The following is a 19,792-nucleotide window of genomic DNA, read 5'->3' on the forward strand; positions in this document are numbered from 1 at the left end:
GGAGTTGGATGAGGGATCGGGAGTAGGAGGAGAGAGAAGACGGGTAAGAGTTTGAAAAATTCAACGAGGATGAGATGCTTGAGACTGGAGAAGGTTAGAGTAGTAGGAGGACTTGGTGGTTGCAAGACAAGAGTTGTAAAGAGCGTGGTAAGAGAAGTAAGAGGTAGAAAGCGAGGGAGTTTTGAGCCAGAGTCTCTCTAATCGCCTGAGAAGGCGTCACATGGAGCGGAGATGGGAGGTAAGCCAAGGATGAGAAGGTTTCCGAGTAGGACGAAAGAGAGAAAGGGGGTAAAGTTGGTCAAGGGCATTGGAGATAGACGATGATAGGGAAGAGAGAGCATCGTCCGCAGAGAGTAATGGTAAGTCATGGTGAGATGGGAGAGAAGAAGAGCAGGTGTCAAAGAAGAGGGTAGCGTCAAAGTCCCGGAGGTCACTACCTGAGTAGATTGGGGGAGAGGGATTGGTAACAGCAGGTGTAAAGAGAGGGGAAAGGGAGAAAGAGAGTAGGGCATAGTCAGAGAGATAAACAGGGAGAGAAGAGACAGGGGAGGAGGGGTGGGAGGAGTAAAAGATGAGGTCAAGAGTGGAACCAGAGGAGTGAGTAGAGGGTGAAGGAAGGAGGGAGAGGAGATAGGAATCAAGGATGGAGATGAGAGGAGAAGATTGTGGGGGAGAAGGCAGATGTATATTAAAGTCGCCAAGTACCACTAAAGGAGAGGTAGGTGGAGAAATAAGTGAGAGAAGGTGATCCAGATCATCAACGAAGGAGGAGAGACGACCAGGGAGTCGATAGACGACCAGGAAGGAAATAGGGTAGGGAGAAGAGAAGGACTTGTAGAGGAATTCGAAAGTCGAGAAAGAGGGGACAGTTGGAGATTAAGAGGAGGAAATTAATTTAGGGTGGAATAGGAGACCAACGCCGCCACCGCGACCAGAGGTACGAGGGGTATGGATGAAAGAGGAAGACGAGGTCGTTGAGGAAGCAGGGACAGAGGTGTTGTGAGGTGGGATCCATGTCTCAGTTAGGCAGAGGAAATGAAGATTGAGGCGAAAGAAAGGATCAAGGGTATATTCTTTGTTTGTTCCCTCTCTCCCACCTACTTCATGTGCTGATACCATATGTTATTTCTTAAATGAGCCAAATTATCAATATATGTATTTATATCTTCATGATCTTCCCCAAAATACCTTTTAAATCAAAGTAGATGCCTAGTAAAATTATAAAGGATACTGTTCTTGCTTTCATCAGGGGCAATAGTAACTGTCTCATTGTTCCCCACCATGTCTGTATTGTTTCTTATAAGATGTCAAAATGCCATTATAATCAGGAGGAAAACATAAATCATAACACATAATGATATCCCAATTATTATTCCATAAAAGCTCATTGATTTTCTTGTTGGCAATGAGCCACTTATATTCTGGAACCTTCTCATCTTGTTTTAATTCTGAATATATGTATATATAACTCTAATTGTTTTTTCTATAATTCTTTATTGGTCACACTTTTAGATCAAGAACTGCAAAATGATTAATATGATTGTTCTGAAAATAACATAATTGTTCTTTGGATTAGCAAAAAACAACACTATATTCACGTGTCTTCTTGTTAAAGCAGGATAAGACTGTAATATGTAAGTAAAAACAGCACACAAGAATGTGTGTATTGTTATTATAATAGGCAAGATAAGATTAAATGTGCTTCTCTTCTTTCAGCTCTGGTATTTCACAACATTGTTCATTGAGCCTATTTAAAAAAGTTCCAGGATAACTGCAAGCCTATTTATTCTTTATTCAATGTTGAAAGATATGGTGTCACTTTCCTCCCCTCGTGAGAAATCAAATAACCTTTATCGAAGACCTCTTCCTAATAACTTCTCTTTGTCCACTCTATATCCTTTCTCTGAGAGTATATTTGTAAACTTAACTGAATCTTATCTGCATCTTTCTTCTATCTCACTGCACATCAAAATGTCATCCACGTATTGCACTGTTTAAATTTCGAGCTGAACATTGCCTAGGTCATCTGAAGGACTCTGTAAAAAATGGAAGAGGACTCACAGTACCTCTGTGGCAAACGGGTATGTTTCAGGTGGATATTTCTATACGAAAAGAAAGTCAAATCCTGTGAGTCTTCCTGAAGGGGAATTGAAAAGAACGCTTTCTTCAAATCTCTGACTGTAAAATATCGGGCCTAAGATGGAATGTTGCACAATATTGTTGCAGGGCTTGGAACTAAGGGAAACTCAGCTTCGACTATATTGTGTAGGGGCGAAGGTCCTGTATGAATCCCCACAGCACCCCCATTGATTTTCTCACTGGGTACACAGATGTATCATGGAGAATCAGATGGTACCAATATTCCTTGCTTCCTTAAAGTGGAAATGGTCTCAAATATACCTTCATCCGTTTCTCTGGACATGGGATATTGCTTTGCATGTGGCAAAAGGGCTCCTGGTTTAAGTTTGATTTTAACTGCTCCTACTCCTTTTAATAGACCCACGTCATATGCACTTGTGGTCCATAAAATATTTGGCACTTTCTCTAAATCGTTCTGAAAAAATTACGGTTTCTTTTGGACCAACGCCGTTCTCTGCAGTATTTCTCTATTCTCTACTTTAATCCAATAAGTGAGACTTATGAAAAATACTAATTCATCCTCTGAGTACGCATTCTTAAACAGCTCCTCTTCTGTCAAATCTGTTAGCCTGTATTCTTCAGTGAGGGATATCAGTGTTCTACATCCTCTTCCCTCATCATCTGTTTCATGAAGGACCACCCTTTCCTCTCTAACCACTGCTGCTTCTAACTCCAAGGGGATAATCTGCCCTTCTTTATCATCCACAGGGATTTCTTGTCTGAACAAAAACTCAACAGGTATTCTTAAGAGTTTAGCTATCAATCTGGGTAGGCACGATAACAAAACAGTCACTCCATACAAAAATACTTCTGTGTCTAAGGGAACTCCTCATAATGTCTTCTGGCCTGTAAAAGCTAATATAAACTCTCTCACATTCATCTAATGTATCCCTGCGGTGAAACACACTATTCTTTTGTCAGTAAAAGATATCGCCATGTTGAGTTTTGTCATTAGGTTACACCTTAATATGTTAACCGGCGTCTGCCTAGAATATAATAATGGCATCGATATGTCATGTTGTCCTATAGAGATTGGTAATTCATCTGTAAAAGGAACTAAACTCTTCACCCCAGAGAATCCATGCGTATTCACAGCAATACCTGACCTGGATATTTTCCCTCACTGAAGCACGAACGAGTTGCTCCAGTGTCCACAAGAAATTAAAATATCTGCCTCCTATCATCACCTTGACCCTTGGTTCCTCTTGAGGGTCTTGTGTCACTGATAGTACTGAACACATTAGGTTGCTTTGTGGGCTGTCCTAGTGTGGATATAAATCCATCCCTGTAACTGTGAAAGGATTTCCTCCTACCATGACCACACTCCCCAATTTGGGTGCGGGTGCTTGCTGAACCGGTGTATTCATAGTCCATTGTGGTACCATGACCTGCTGTGTCTGCACTTGCTGAGTTTGTACCTGTTGTGTCTGCATGGGTACTTGCTGCGATTGTCCTTGTGGCGATTGCATTTGTAATGGCACTTGCTTTGTTTGCTGTGGTTGAGGCGCGTATGTCTGATCCTATGTGTGATCTTGGGCATAATACTTACCCCACCTTCATTATTCGTTAATACCACTCCCTCTTTGGCTATTTTTGACAATTATTTCTGAACTAACTTCGTTCCTCCCCCATTTTCCTAGTCATAATCGCACCCATATCTGATATATCCGGATTTTGTACTCTGAGCACCCGCCATAAATCTTTTCAGCAATTATTAAATGGCGCTCCATCGTGTGTAGTGTTTGTGCAGTCCCACCTGTGTATCCTACTCACTTCCAAATGTCATTATCTCTCTCTCCTATAATGGCTGATAGCAAGTCTTTTATATCACCTATGGCGAGCGCAATTCCTGATGTAATTCTCTCTAATTCATAAATACATTTTCCTGCACCGGAAATTAAATTTGGTAATTTGCACCTTTAATTTAATTAATCCATCTGTGGCCACGGTATATATTATGGACGTCCTCCCCCTTTCTCTAACAATGCAAATTGTGAAAATCCTGGTCCGTAATCATACCTGCCTACACTTCATATTTCCCGGCGGGCCAAGTCTCGCACGTTTGTCTCCGTCTTGGTAGTGCCCTTAATCTGCTCACATAAGGTGGGGCTACATCCCCTGTGCTGCACAATCGTGCTTGTGGTCGCTCAGTATATGGTGTTGATTCTGGTGTTTTTTCTTTGGGGTCCTCTAAATCTGACAATTTTACCCCTTTTTCTACACACTATTCTTTTGGAAATCTGCATGCACCCTTCCTTCGCATTCTCTCTCGTTTTCTTCCCTTTCTTGCAGGACTGCTATCCTTTTCCGCATCATCAAGATCTAGTCTACTTAAGGACAGTGTTCTATGCTTATCTGTCATGATGTAATCTAGCCTTGATATGATATTATATGGCATTTATAACGCGCCAATACACAAGTGTTTCTAGTCGCTACAAGAAAAGGGAGGGGCCACATAGGGGGGACAAGACAAACCATCCTACTAGGCCTAGTGTCATTCAGATCATGCAAGTGCGACATTAGAACTGCAAGGGGAAGGACAGGGGAAGTGAAAGGGAGAGGAAAGGGAGAAGTGCGATCAGGGCAGCAATGTCTGAGTAAGTGCAGCCAGGGCAGCGTAGCTCTAGGTAAGTGCAGGAGGCCGGGCGTATCTAGGCGTTACAGTTACAGTCCCTAAATGTGTGGTAGGCAAGGAGGCAGTGCAAGGCAGAGGAGACAAGGCGGTTCTTGAGCTTCTTCCAGAACTTCAGGTGGTCTGTCTCAAGTCTGAGAGGGGCAGGGAGACTGTTACAGAGGGAGGCACCTGCAGAGGTGAGAGATCTACTCCCCACTCTCTGCCTGGAGAAGCATCTGACACTCAGAGTTGGGGGTAGCTGAGCGAGGGGCTCTAAAAGGAAGGTATGGTTTTATGTGTAGTGTGAAAGGTTAATTAACAAAATGCACATAATAAAAAATAAAAAAAAGGAAGGTATTTTGGAAGAGAGAGTTGAATGTAGTGAGGGCCCTGGCCCCAGACCGATGACTTGTGGACAATGCAGAGGGTCTTGAACCTGATCCTTTCATCCACAGGGATCCAGTGGAGAGATTTCAGAGCTGGAGAGATACAGTCCCTGGGCTTGAGGCCAAGGATAAGATTTGCAGTCCTGTTCTGTATTAGTTACAGGGGGTGAAGTGTAGACGTAGGCAGATTGAGAAAGAGGTTGTTGTATTAGTCCAGCCTGGAGAGAACCAGGGCTCTGCAGAGTGAGCTTCTGGGGGAAAGTGAGAAAAGGTAGAATACTTCTGGAGGTGCAGGTGGAAGTGGGCCTTTTTGGCAAGGTTCATGATATGAGGCCAGAAGGAAAGAGTGTAGTCGAAGATGAGACCAAGGTTTTTCGCCTCACAGGAAGGCGAGGGTAGAGGGCCCAAGAAGGGCAGCCAGAGTGAGAGAGGGAAAGCGGGAGCAGGAGTCCCAATGGGAAGTATCTCTGTCTTACTGGCAATAAGGCAAAGATCGTTGGAGGCGCACCAATCTTGAACCGTGGATAGACAGTTAGGAATGAGCGAGGGAGGAAAGGAGGCTGAAGGAAGCCTGAATGAGAGCTGAGTGTCAGCCGCATAACACTGAAAGTTAGAAGAGAAGGTCGAGATTAGGTGTGCCAGGTTTCCCCCGATTGAGATCCTTCTGCGCTCTCTTGGGTTTTATACCCTTTGTTATCCCTCATTTGCCTGTACAAAACCACAATTATTTTCCCTAAATCTCCTATATCTCGCTCATCAGCCCATGTTGGTTTTCTTGGTATCCCTTGCCGCTCCCTGCAGGGCTGTTGTGACCCTCTCTCTCTCTCAAATCTTTCTTGTGCTTCAATCAGCACTATGCTTCTATGACATAGATACTCTATCTCGTCATCTTTTAGTCCCCTACTTCTAATCATTTATTCTTCCTTTCTACTCATCTCCCTCAATTCACCTTTCTCTTGCCTTCTTTGCAAACTACGTGCTTTCATTCTTTGCGCTTTTACAGATACACAAGAGGAGGGATATAGCCATACACCAATTGCCCAAATAATAGAGATCCAAAAACGTGCACCTACAGAAGAACACGAGTTGTGGGGGATGAGAGGTTGTAAACAGTCCCCGACAGATGTAATATGGAGACAGGAACTAACAGGGAAAGTAGTAATGCCAGTGGAGTTATTAGAAGTAGCATTTCAACAACTACACTTCCCAACACATGTGACTAAACAACACTTTGCAGCTGAAATACAGGAACATTGGTTTGTTCCAAATTTTCAGGAACACTTGTCAAAATGTACAGTAGAATGTACAATGTGCCAGACATACAATTCAGGAATGACCCTGAGGACGTTGCGAGGACCCATTTAGAGAGCTCCACATTGACTATGCGGATATGGGGGAAAGATGTAATGGAGCAAGATATCTGATTGTGATAGTTTGTCCATTCTCATGGTGGGTGGAAGCTGGACTATGCTCCCACCCAGATGTGAAGTGTGCCGCAAAGTTCCTAGTGCGGGAGGTTTTCTCGAGGTGGGGCATATGTGACGTCATAAGGTCAGATAATGGCACACATTTTGTAAATGATCTTTTCAAGGAAGTAACCACATTGTTGGGCCTAAAGCATAAATTGTGCTCTATTTACCACCTGCACGCGAACAGAGTCGTAGAAAAGATCAATGGCCTGCTTAAAAGCAAACGGTCCAAATTATGTAAAACCCTCAAGGAAAATTGGGTGTATTGCTTGCCCCTAGCACTGTTGCAACTCGGAACGCAACCAAGTAAAGACCATCATTTCAGCCCACACGAAATAGTGACGGGTATGCGCATCCATACTCCACTTTCCCCAGTAAGAGGAGCCTCAGATGCTCACAGAGCTGCCACAGTGCTGGGGGATGAATTTAAGGAATACCTTACCCAACTGACACGCGCAGTGCGTAGCATAGCAAGACAGATAGCACCACCATTTACACAAAATGCTGAGACAGATACTACAATGCCAGCCCAAGACAGCCCAAAGGGTCAATTAATGTCAGGTGAAAATGTGTACATGTGAAGTTTTTTGCAGATCTGGAACTCTCCAAGATTTCATGGACCCTACGAGGTTATCCATTGCCCACCTACTGCGGTTAAGGTAAAGGGATTGAAATATTGGGTGCATCTGTCAGATGTGAGAAGAGCATGCAACAGTGCAATCCCTCAATGTCAAGAAAATAATAGCAACAAAGTTGCAAGTGGATAAAAGAGAGGTGTGCAAAAAACAAAAGGACACAATTGAGAGTGGGGAATAAGAAACATTGCATGACATAAGAAAAGAGAAGTATACAAATTAGAATACATATGTGTATGTAAAGAAGAAGTAGGGTTCTCTTTCTCTCTCTCCCTTTCTATCTCTCTTTCTCTCTCTTTCTAGCGTTCTCTATTTCTCTCTAATTTTCGCATTATCGTGATTGACATTATGCACTGAAAAGTGACTATCATTATTAAAACTTTCTGTGATGAAAAACAGAGTTTAGTTTGATAGAATTTAAAGGACAGCAGCAGAATAGAATAGAAGTGTGCACACTTAAAGTATTATGAATTAAGTAATAAATAAGTTGAAAAGTAATGTGATACCAATGAAACAGAAATTAATGTGAGTGATAATAAAATGTAAGCATGTCACTTAACAATTTTATATCACCCCTCCAGGTGGAAAAATGGCAGAAAGGAGGGCACTTACTGACAACGACACAAATGTAGATAGTGATAGAGTAGATAGTAGAATAAGTATGTGGTATAGCCTGGAGCGTGGCCTTAAATTTGCAGCAATACTGTTTTCTGTGATGTTATTTTTTGCAGCCTGGTACTGGACTGTGTCTTTTATAATAAAGGATATGAAAGAGGGGGGTAGCGGGGTAAACCTGATACGGGAGGGCTCAACGCTCATATGGGCTGGAGTTAAGACTATGTGGAAACATAACCACTCTGCAAATAGCAATCCTACTACGTTGCATAAAGATCGTACTGCTACAACCTCACGTTTTTCACTTGCTGCTATTAAACCAAGTAAAGATAACGAGAGCAATCAGTATAATGTGGATTACTCCTGGGAGGGTGAGTCTGACCTTATAAATACTGATGTGCAAACAACCACAGAACCTACCTCGCAAGGCACTATAATGCACTTTAATCCTGCTACTACAATTACACAAGAGACTCCAGAACCTCAGGCCTGGCAAGCTGCTAGTGAACCCAATGACACAACATGGGCAGATGTCTTTCCCAAAAACTATAGCAGGGTGAAACTGATAAATAACAGGGAAGGGGGGAGGAGGAGACGGAAAAGGGGGGTGGGAGGGAAAAGATATGATGTGCACCATGGCCTGGGATTAGATGAAATTGAAGACCCCCGCCACCCAGACCAATCTAACAAATGGTACTCAGACATGAGTGCAACAGCAGAACAAGCCACAAACGAGAGCTGCTATGTTTGCTTTCTCATACGGCACGTATCATGCACACCTAAAATACTTGTACCTCAAGAAGTGCCCTTGTCGGATGCCCAATGTTTAATTCATCTCGTATTATGTAGAATTTGGAGCACCTTCCAGTCACACACAGTTACAATAGAAATGCTGCAAATTGAGAAAACCTGCACGAGCAAGCCGCAAGGAGTGATTTGCATCAAAGAACCATTTTTTGTCATCAAAGGGACAAGGTTTACAGATAATAAGTGGCATGATCATGTGTAAAGCTGAGGCACTGCTAGGACTAACTGAAGAAAACTTTCAATGGGTCAAAGAAACGTGGGCTCCCGTCTGGTCCCAGCACGTTGCAAAACTTACATGGGTTACTGCTCTCGAGAAACCTATCAAAACCCAAAAGGAAATTCCACATGAACTTTGCTTTCATGGGGAAGGGAAGGTGCAGATAGGTTCCAACAAGCAATGCAACAAAACAATCATCGTCCCAGATATGAAAAAAGGTACAGCAGCGCTCATGGACATTTATTGGGTGTGTGGCAAGCAAGCTTACCTGCAACTACTGGCATCATGGAAGGGTACATGCAGCCTGGCCACCCGGCACTCAGTTCTAATGGTAATCCCAGAAAGCCATATCCAAGTGGGGAGAGAGACGGCTGGCATATCAGCAGCAGGAGAGTCGGCTGGCATATCGGCAGCAGGGGATTTGGCTGGCACATCGGCAGCACCCCAAACAACAACAGAGCCTTCCCCATACAACATTCTGTCCAAAGATGAGCTATAAGACAGATTGTCCCGCAAAATGAGGTCAAACTATATCTCCAATGAATCATCCAAACTGCTTGCCAAGATTCTTGACAGATACAAGTTATTTAATTAATCTGAAACATTCCTTGCCGCCCTCCTGGTGCCAGGACTTCAGGCATGAACAAAGGCCAAATGGCTGCAGATCGTCCGCTGGGAATTGATCCAACTGGCCAATGACACTGAAGAAGGGTTCAATGTGATCAAAGTGGAACTGCACGCCTTATGCCTAATGACAATGCAGAACCGGTACGTCCTGTATTTTCTCACAGCAATGGACGGCGATGTTTGCCAAAAATTCGGGAGCGCATGCTGTACATTTGCACCTTCTGAAGATGCGGATAATGGGGCCCTCTCCCATGTCATCTCGGCAGTACACAGCCTGGGGGAGAGAATGCTGAAAAAGGAGGAATAGAGCCAAGCAACTGGTTTGACTTCATGTTCAATTTATACCGTCCTGGTTCAGTATCATGATGAAAATCTTTGTTCCAGTCATCATTTTTATTTTAGTGTTTTACTGTGTGAGCTAACTAGGAATCCGATGTTGTGCGAAATCAATGCCTAGTTCAACAATGATGATGGTAGCAATGGGCAAATAGACAACGGTAGCAACCATGTTAGATGCAAAAATACAGACTGGAGAACAAAACCCACCAAAATACTGCATGACAGCTGTCTATCGCTAACATGGGGATAGGGTGGATAGTATCTAACACACCAATTAAAGAACCAGAGGAGCTGCAATGGTACAGGGAAGTGTGGGTGGACCTGGATGGGGATGGAGGTATATATATGACATGCACACCTGATGAATACGCAAGACGAGGGCAGAGCCTAAGGGGTGTTTGTAGTGCTTGGATGCCAATAAAGGGTAAACCCGCATGGGATGAGGCAGTAGCAGAGGCTGAGTATTATCGGAGGAAGAATAATAATAAGAATGAGTTTGTTACTTTAGATGTAACGAAAGGGGGAATGTGTAGGAGTGAGGGGTCGTTTAGGCCCGCCTCATACATTCAGCACGATGTAAACCACTTGCTCGCACAATAATGGGGGACGCTTCCATTGCTCATAGGCATGCTAACAGTAGCAGATGCAGGGTTGTTGTGCGAGACACTTGGGCTTCCATTTTGTGTACCCTCGACTCCATCTTTGGAATAGGCCTCACTGCAATAACACGAAAAGGCTTCTTTTCCCTCTGCAGCGCTGCGCACACTGCGCTCATGGGCCCCACCATTTCTCACTGTACCTGAAAGCTTCACAGCTCCATTCTCACAGATGAGCCGGAGATAATTGAAACAAATACACCAATGTAACAGTTCACTCTTCCTCTGAGATCACTGTCCTATGTGTGAACCGGCCTGAAACATGACTTTTAGTCCATCCATCTCCACAAACCTGCCGTGCCCTCTTAACCCTGCTGCTGGAAAATTACTGCCACTATAACCCTGTGTCCCCGCAAGGTATTCTCTTGATGTACCAGACGTGTGACCCAGCTGTGAAGCCCACCCAAGTGTGCCCCCAACTAACATCAGACCCCTGTCACAGTATGTTTCACCCTAGAACTAACAAATGTCAGAATGTCTTATAGCGTCTTTGATGTGCCTAGATCCACCCCACAGTCAATGTTATCTTACTGACCAAGACCCTAAGCTCGATACTTCATATAAGTCCCAATGAATAATGCTGTGATTATATGGGCACGATTTATAGATTTGTGATGATATACTCAAAGGAACTCTAGTGACCATTATTTAGTGCATGGCTAATGATAATATCTCACGTTAGTTTAGTTAGGGCCCGCCCTACCTCACCGTAACCTGACTCTCACCCTGCCTGGACACAGACAGATGGATCTTGTGATGCTCACCCTCCCGCCAACCAAGCAGCCAACCATAGAGGAGCACCGCCAACATGTACCTATACATTGTGGTCTTGTGACCAATCATAATGAACTTTTGTAACATTTGTATCTGACATCACTGATGATGTTTTCTGTCCTTTTAATCAATTGTAAGTGTGTTGTTTACCAGAGCGCTCTCGTGCAGCAAAGAGCTCTGGATGCCAATTTTACATAAACAAAACTTAACTCTCGCAGCCTGTTCTCTTGTTCTCGTTCCACATTGGGGTGTGTCATATTCGTTTGTATTTGCATGTATAAAACGGGGAGTGGGACTTTACACACTCAAGCACAAACTTGATTACACAGAGGTTTTAAATCCCAATATGGGTCAACTATGGCATCATCCTATGTGGCACACGGTAAAACATATCGACGGGAGGGATTGGTTAGGGGAAAAGATCTACTTATAGAATGCATATGGGTTAGTACTTCATTGGCTGTCTCTTATCTGTAAGGCATGCCTCTAAATACCTCTAAATATGTATAATACTGATAATAGTGAATAAAATGGCAGTACATTGATCTATGCAACATTGTATAGCAGGTTACCCCATAGACCTACTGATTGGTTGGCATTCCTACCCAACCTTGGGCTTTCGTCTCGGCTAGCAGCACATAAGCAAATCGAAACCCAGGTGCTTGAGTCACATCAGATTACTCCCCACTTTCCTAACTAGTCCATCATCTCTCATCAGTCTGACCATGAGCCAAAGCTTACCATCTGTAGTTGACCTTGTAGCTCGCTCTCTGTTCCGGGACATTCAAGGGAGTGTAAACACATCACTACCTTTATCTACAGCTTAATGAATACCCTTGTTTTCGACTTCTGAATCACGTGTGAAGAGACCACACATTTGTCCATTTCAGCCTCTTATTTATTGCTATTTGACTCAATTATGCTGTGTGTCATTGCTCCTCTGCCTCTATAGACTTGCTCACTCCATCTTGTAGGAGCTTTGTTCATTGTAAATTGTCCAATACTTGCAATACTTGTCTCTTACACATGTTTACTTCTTCTTTAATCTAATAGAAATATGTCTCACATCCATGACCTATCCGTCTGCCTCACTTTGTGCTTTGCAACTATTCATCAAATAGCATCCTTGATCCCAGGCTAACATAGACTCCTCTTCGTTTTACACACAGAGCTAATTCTCCAACGTCTCCTGACTCTGCACTGCATGTCTGTTTTTGTGGTAGCTGGATTGAACCTTCACACAAGCCGTCATCCATTTTCCTATCATGGCCGTCCCTTGCACGTTATATTTTCCTCTATAGCAAGCTTCTATACGTCTCATCTACCCTGTGTTGCTGAGTATTTATAGTTATTGGTCACCAAGTTACTTTTTCTTCGTTTGCATACATGATTACATTATAATTTTTGCACATGTTTCTCTTGTCACTTCTGTTACATCGTCACTCTTAAGTATTTTCATATCGTTTCAGTATGTCCCCGTATATCTTCTTCATGGCATCACTCTGCCCTCGTTAGACTTCACTCAGCACTACATTATGCCCAATGGTGCTTGCATACATCCTTCCACATGATATCCTTCCACTCTCTCAGTTCAAGGGTACATTCGATACGTTGTCTGAGTGCATATCGTCTCTCGTGCACTCAATGCGGTATAGGCATAACTCATGGAGTCCCCATTAAGTTTCTTCTGTTCCAGTATGACGGCGGTGAGGGGGCGGGAGTTAGGGATAATGCATCCAGCTGCCCCTCTACACTGTCATTCAATTGTTGAAGTCTGTGGTTCATGAATTTCATAAATGGTTTGAGTGATCTTAATTCCTGCAATATCGCCTCCATACCAGGGTCTGACGAGGCTATAGGTTGAGGGGAGTTACTCTTAAGCCTTGTGTGCATGGTTGCGGGTTGGGCCCAGAACATCTTTTAGCACAGAGGACATTATAACTATTGTGAAGTAAATTTGGATTGCACACGTGGAAAGGGCGTAGTAGGTTGTCTAATTTTAATACCTGCACACTTGCTTTCAGGCCTCAAAAAAGTTTGATATGAGATTTTCCACTTGGCATGGTGCAGTAATATGAACCACATAAACTAATTATAAAATGATGAGGTACAAAAATGAATTGAAATATATCTTGCCTTTTCTATATTTAAATATGATGAGATGGCGCACTTGAAACACAGCGAGGGCCCCGTACGGACACTTCCTCTTCTTGAGACTCGTTCATCTTTTCATGAGCGCCGGCTTCTGTAGAGCGCCACATCGCTCCAACCTCGAGCAGTCACCACGGCCAACCGCGGAAAGAAAACAAAGCGGACAGAGGAGCAATCGAGCACACTCTCTGTCAGATAGTACTTTAGTACATTTTCTGATGTTTTTTATATTATATTGTGTTGGCAATTGAGGAACATATGGGCGGGGGAGTGTCGCATCAGGCAGCCATCACTCTCGGTGCCAGGCAATGCCCCCATGCATACTAGCTTTAACGCCACCCTTTTTCACTCCAACGTTCAAAACGAGTAAAGGCTGTCTGTCATTTATGCATGGCTGGCAGCGTTTGCAATGGATTTCAAGGGAATCCTCCAGTTTCTTGCTGGTGTAAAATGCAGGCGGATTTCACAGAAATCCACAGTATTTGCACCTGCATGCAAATACATGCTAGCGCAGAAGCTGGAGTATTTGCATGGCGCATAGGAAGGGCAGGGAAGAATCATAACTTGAGATCTGCGCCACCTCTCCATCACACAAATAACCAGAAAATTAGCAAGACCATAAAATGAATGCATAAATGGTTTATGCTACACTTTTATGAATGACATTGACATTACGGATCAATGAGCATGAGCCCCTATGTCTTTCAATTCCCTCTGTTGAGAATGACTGATTTAAGTTGTCTTTGTATCTTCGTCTTTTGGTCCATGACTTCCTCACAGGCAGCCCTCATCAGAAGGGATGATGCACAGGGGTGCTGTTGTGCACCAGCAAAGATGGCCACCTGAAGTGAGAGCTCCGCAACCCTCAATATCCTATCATTAATATCCTGCGGAGTAGAACTTAAACTGAAGCCGGTAAACACGAGGAGGTGAACAACACCCGTTCAGGAACCATTGATGAAAGTTTGGAGAGAAACCGTGCATCCTAACAGCTGTGACGGAGCTGGGTGGCAGCCGGCGGCAGTTAGACCAAGCTGCGTATTGCGTGCCAAAACCTGCCTGCTCTGCGGAAAACTCACCGGTCCACTGGCTGCTGGAAATGAGAGTTCACACTGTGGTGGGCAGGAGCCTGAGGCGTAAAGATCTTCTCAACGACTGCCCGCGGGGCTGAGGTGGAGTAGACTAAGACGGCAGGGGAACCCCACTGAGGCAGATAAGGGACCACGCCGGTCAACGCGTGTGTCCCCGCCCCACCAGAGGCAAGCTGAGCTGGGGGCAGCGCATGACACCAGGCAAGGCTCCTGGAGCGGAGTCCAGGAAGTAAACCTTGCCTCCCGTGGCCAGCAGCGGTGCCGAGTTGCAGTGGGCAGCTGGGAATCCGGAGTGCGCTCAACCCACCAAACCAGCTCGCTCCTCAAGTCCACCCCAGGCCGTTGGCATTGGAAGATATGAGAGGCCGTGAGGGGCAGACAACATTGCGGTCCAGTGGCAGTCTCGAAGAGAACAACCAGCAGATCAGGCAAGGGGAAAGCAAAATGGCTGGTGTTTCCCCACTGGTGAAGGTACGTGTCCTTGCGAGAGGAAGGTGGAGAGACCCGGTGCACGACGAGCAGGTACGGCCCGCCAACTAGCAGTCCCTGAACCACAGTGAGCCAGCCAGCACCGCGACTCCCTATTTACCCCCATGGGGCTCTAACAAATAAATTGACATCTGGCTGCCCCCCCAGAACACCAACCGCACCACGCTGCCACACGCCGGCGTGTCACACCGGGGGACCATAAAGTTCCTCCACCATTGTAATAGAAGGGCAACAAGATCAACAGTGCCCCACGCCTGTGGCGGGCGAGCCGTCCTGTAGGAACCACTTGGGGCTGGCACCCCTCCCCAGGAACGAGTCCCTGCAAACCGGCCCGGTGAGGCCTAGAAACCCCACAGAACAACACGGTACAGGGTCAACTGGGCTGCTAACATATTAAGGCAGACAAATGCCCCAAATAACCACCAAGCTGAAGCTTGGCGCCCAACAGAGGCAATTGATCATTCTAATGTAACAAACTGATACATCATAATCCCAGCAAACAGCAGATACGCCTACGCAACAGCTGCAGAACATCAACCTACAGGCCTTGGTGAACAGGGAAAACAGTCTAAAACAGCATTACCAAGTACCCCAAACAGTGAGGTCTGAAGCCCAGTCTGATCAAAACTAATAAGGTCCTACCAAGAGAGTTCCCTGAGGCAATTATTTAGGGAAAAGAGCCGAAGGAACTTGTTACCTGACTCAACCAAGAACCAATCAGCCGTCACAGGCCCTCAACCTAGTCCTTAGGATTCAAAACCACCACAATTGCCACAGCAAATGGCAATATGATTATTAATCTAGATTTTTCAAATTGCACTCAGCAGCAGTCGCATTGATGTTAATACAATGTGTTCCTGACCTAAGTATCTGCAATGTGCTTCTCTGACAGCTATTGATTCTTGTTTGACAGTTTCACGGAGAGCTACTTGGTTCTTTTTCACAGTCATGTTTTCATTCTACATCAAAACAGACTTAAATGTTGCAATACTGTTGTCATTAACACTACCAGCAATGTGCGCTTGCTGATTAAAAAAAGAATGAACTTGTAGACATCAACGCAGCCATTGTATACTTACTTTTCCAGAAGCTGTGAACGATGTGAGTAATTTCTTTTAGGCTGTAATCCATCTTCCTCTTGCTGAAATGTGAAGAGAAGGCAAAGTTATGATGCCTTGTCAAATGTACGCTTCCCGAAAATATATATTTAAAAGCAAGCATTGGCAAAGCCAATAGTTTTGGCATTTATAGTTGTTTATTGGAGTTTACATTTATAGGTATGAATTTGTGTTGGGCCTATAAAGAACGGGCCCAGCTCAAAGAATGTGCAAGCTGAAGACTGCACCATCATGTGACTATTCCATCGTGAGCTGTCAGCCTCTGTCAGCTGATTAAATACTTCTAACATTTTACATTGGCAGCTGAGGTACATCCTGCTATGAAGGCCCATAAAGGCTTCTGATCCATGTGACATATGGCAGGCAGCATAATAATGTTAAAACTTAATTTCAAGCCCCCTCTTACCCGGGGCTATAAACAATGTCCAACATAATGTTGTTAACCCTAACAAACAATCTGCTACAGGGCCAAATGTTGGCTAGGTTCCACTCTGAAAACGAATATAGACATATAGACATACTTGATAAACAGACAATGTGTAGTGGGTCATGTACTACTTAATTACTTCTTTTTGTAGCAAAATAGAAATATTACCCAATCCCAGTTTACCTACGATGCCCATGCAAAGAGGGCATCAATAATATAAGCATGCTATTATAACACTTCATATTTAGACTTAATAAAGACAAGCGCCAAAGTAGTTTTCCATCACCACTGTTTAATCATCTGATGTGTGTGCCCTTTGGATTACACGTGTTTCGGCTATGCACCTTTCTCAAATCAGGGCATATCTATTTCTCTATGTTTGTTTTAAATTCATCCAACCAACATAAAGTAAATGCACATTAGTCCTGAAAGTCGTTACTGGTTCTCCTGTAATAATGGCAGACAGAATGAGACAGCAAGCAAGAGATACGAGAGACAATAAAGGCCATATGAAGGGGGAAGAAGAAAAGATTGATGAGGCAAAAAGGGGAGCAAGAGACTGAGAGACTGGCTATGACTAAGAGACTGACTAAGAGTATGACACTGATGGTGACTATGACTGTTAGACTAACTGTGACTGAGACAGCCTGTGACTTAGACAGCCTGTGACTGAGACTGACTGTGATTATGAATGTGAGACTGTCTGTGATTGACTATGAATGTGATGAGAACTAGGACTGTGGCTAGGACTATGAATGCGACTAGTATTATGACAGTGACTAAGACTGTGATGTGGTTGAGGAATGTGATGAACTTGAGGACTCGAACAATGACGAGGACTAGGACGGTGTAGATGACTAGGCTTGTGATGTGGATTAGGACTATTACTGTGATTAGGACCTGGACTGTGACTGGGACTAGGGTTAATACTTTTGCAAGGGTTAGGCCGATGGCTAAGACTGTCGAAAGGTCTACAGCTTTTTATGAGGATGAGTATATGGGCTAAGACATAGTTTTATTTATTTATTTATTTATTTGCATTTGTATCGCGTACTTGCAGCCCATGGACATCAAGGCGCTGTTACAAGAATATGTAAGAAGTTTGACATACAGGTTGAGGCGCCTTAGACTTCTAGAATAATTGCAACATAGCATGACAGGCACATACATGCAGAATGATAAAGAACAATATGTTGGTTCAACCTAAGAAGGGTGGTACCAGTTTACAACTAGTTAGTTAAAGAGTTTAGTTTTGATGGCTTTAAGGAAAACTTGGTGGGATTCAATCTGTCTCAGGTGAGGAGGGAGTGCGTTCCAGTGTGTGGCGGCCAGTGTGGGAAAGCTGAAGCCGCCTGCACGAGCTTTACGGATTTTAGGTGTGAGGATCGTGTTAGAGTAGCCCTTTCTGAGGGGTCTCGAGGCAGTATGCCTTGTGATTCTTTGAGCTAGGTATGGGGTGCGAGCTCATGGAGGCATTTGTGGGTGATGGCAAGAGTTTTAAAGACAATTCTCTCTTTGACTGGGAGCCAATGGACCTCTCTTCTCACTTTAGTGATATGGTCTCTTCTGGATGTTCCAGTGGCTGCCCTGAGTGCATTGTTTTGCACCAGCTGAAGTTTGTTGAGGTTTTTTTGGGATGTTCCAATGAGGAGTGCATTGCAATATTCCAGCCTAGAGACAATTATCGCCCTTGCAATAGTAAGGCAGTTCTCACGGGATAGGAAGGGTCTAGCTGCGTTTAGCACTTTGGTGTAGTACGCAGATGATGAGGCAATGGCATTAACCTGCCTGTCCATGGTCAGGTCAGCGTCCAAGTAGACTCTCAGGGTCTTGACATTGTTAGAGACTTTGATGGGAATTCTGTCAATAGAGAAGGATGAGTACTGTTCATCGAGGAAGCCCAAGGTGGTGGGTGATCCTATGAGCAGGAGCTCAGTTTCTTCGCTATTGAGGCAGAGCCAATTGTCCGCCATCCAGGATTGGATGGTGGAGTAAATGGAGGTGAGTGTGGTAAGATCAGCTTTATAGTCCCCTGTGAGTGGAATAAACACCTGCGTATCATCGGCATAGTTGCTGGATGAGATGTGCATTGCGTCAAGGATGCTGAACAGGGGTCTTGTAAAGAGGTTGTAGAGGGTAGGTGCGATGCACGAACCTTGTGGGACGCCACATTTAATGTGACTAGGGGTGGCACAGGCAGTGTCGGAGAATACTTTCATGACTCTCTGCTGGAGAAAGGAGGTGATCCATTCACATGCCTTTGGGGAGAAGTTGGCCTCAGTAGCTAAGTGGCGACACAGAGTGTTGTGATCAACCAGATCAAAAGCTGCTGACAGGTCGAGGAGCAGGAGGAGCGCAGGTTTGCCTGTGTCTCTGATATCATCCATTTGGTTCTTTAGGTCTAAGAGGGCCGTCTCAGTGCCGTGTCGAAGGAGGAAGCCGGATTGCCGTAGTCCAAGAAGATGGTTCTTTTCCAAAAATTCTTGGACTTGCAGGTAGGCTGCTTTGTCAAGAATTTTTAGTAGAAATGGGACGGTGGTGATGGGCCTATAGTTCCCTGGAACCGTTGGGTCAAGGGAAGGTTTCTTGAGGAGCGGGCAAACCCATGCTTCCTTAAGACCAGATGGAACGTGTCCAGACTGGAAGGATGAATTTATAAATGCAGTAAGGAAAGGTGCTAGGATTTGTGCCGAGTCTTTGATGAGTTGGGCAGGACAGGCGTCTCCTTTGCAGTTAGAGGGTACGATGGCTTTGAGCAGGGTGATCACTTCAGGTTCGGTCATATCTCTGAAGTGGGAGGTGGAGGGTGGCGGGGATATAGTCGTGGGCGGTTTAGGTGAAGTGTTGTGTAAGCTGGTTATGAGGTTATTGAGAGCTTTTTGGTGGCCGCGGATTTTAGTTTGGAGTAGGTTAAGTTTGTCAAGCATGGCTGACTGAATGCTATTGCACCAGTTCTCATCTTTAAGGAGAGAGGGAGGTGGTGCAGAGGGCTTTTCTAACTCCCTAAAAATAGTGAATAGTTCTTTGGAGCCGGATTTGGCGTCGTTGATCCTAGAGTTGAATGCTGAGGATTTGGCTAAGGTGATGTTGGTTTTATAGGAGGTGGAAATGGTTTTGAAGGCATTCCTTGTGGCTTCTGAGGGATTAGCTTTCCAGGCAGAGAGTGCAGCCCTCTTCAGTGCGCGCTGGTCAAGCAGATCTTTAGAAAACCAAGCATTAGAATGTTTGATTTTCTTGG

At 44.5% G+C, this 19,792-nt stretch overlaps 1 protein-coding gene across 1 annotated transcript in view; it reads right to left on the reverse strand.

Annotated features, from left to right (window-relative positions):
• Positions 1 to 19,792, reverse strand: part of LOC138468137 (spermatogenesis-associated protein 7-like) — a 1,832,011-nt gene that overhangs the window by 627,054 nt on the left and 1,185,165 nt on the right. Inside the window, exon 8 of the mRNA XM_069608567.1 lies at positions 16,089 to 16,150. Within this exon, the coding sequence (XP_069464668.1) occupies positions 16,089 to 16,150 (62 nt within the window). The remainder of the gene's footprint in view (positions 1 to 16,088; positions 16,151 to 19,792) is intronic.

This window comes from Ambystoma mexicanum, chromosome 4q, assembly GCF_040938575.1.
Source record: "Ambystoma mexicanum isolate Mex_15411 chromosome 4q, UKY_AmexF1_1, whole genome shotgun sequence".
NCBI classification, from domain to species: domain Eukaryota; kingdom Metazoa; phylum Chordata; class Amphibia; order Caudata; family Ambystomatidae; genus Ambystoma; species Ambystoma mexicanum.